General features: G+C 59.7%; 1 protein-coding gene across 1 annotated transcript in view; it reads right to left on the bottom strand.

The window, feature by feature from the left end:
• Nucleotides 1–4: 4 nt before the first annotated feature.
• CACNG2 (calcium channel, voltage-dependent, gamma subunit 2) overlaps nucleotides 5–616 on the bottom strand; it is a gene marked incomplete at both ends in the record, with an annotated part of 4,889 nt that continues 4,277 nt past the window's right edge. The window contains one exon of the mRNA XM_009078520.1: nucleotides 5–417. Within this exon, the coding sequence (XP_009076768.1) occupies nucleotides 5–417 (413 nt within the window). The remainder of the gene's footprint in view (nucleotides 418–616) is intronic.

The following is a 616-nucleotide window of genomic DNA, read 5'->3' as shown; positions in this document are numbered from 1 at the left end:
TGGGGGTAGTGGTTGCCTTCAGCGGGTCCCTGGTCAGGGTGTACATCGAGATCTCTGTTGATGGGAGGGTGTTGAACCCTTTGATCCCGACGGGAGAGGCATCCCTGGAGTGTGAAGGCTCAGTGGAGCGGGAGCTGGAGCGACTGCGTCTCTGATAGCGGTACCGGTAGCTGGGGATGCGGGTGATGGCGGAGGACTGGAGGTAGTCCGTGGCACGAGCATTGGCGCGCAGCTGTTTGTGCCGGTCTATGAACATGTGGACAGCCAGCACTCCCACCATCTCGGCTATAATGAAGGACAGGGCCCCAAAATAGAAGGCCCAGCCGTAGGAGTAGCTGTTCTTCTTGGAGTCACTCTTGGAGGGGTCTCCAGCGTTGGCTGATATGTATACGATGATGCCAATTATATTACTCAGACCTGCCAGCCGTCCGGAGCGGGGGAGAGAGAGAGAGATGTCAGAAGAGTCACACACGGCAGTGGTGGTGGCCCTGGGGTTGAGCCCCTGCCCCCATGAGGTGGGGATGGGAGGGCCCCCAGACACCCACCCCCTCCTGGTGGACAGCTTTCCATGGGAAACTCGGGCAAAACCCTCCTCGTGTGCCTGCTGCATCCCTGG

Source organism: Acanthisitta chloris, unplaced genomic scaffold (assembly GCF_000695815.1).
Source record: "Acanthisitta chloris isolate BGI_N310 unplaced genomic scaffold, ASM69581v1 scaffold25817, whole genome shotgun sequence".
Taxonomy (NCBI): Eukaryota; Metazoa; Chordata; class Aves; order Passeriformes; family Acanthisittidae; genus Acanthisitta; species Acanthisitta chloris.
The sequence above is the reverse complement of the archived record's forward strand: the minus strand, read 5'-3'. Positions and strand labels throughout refer to the sequence as shown.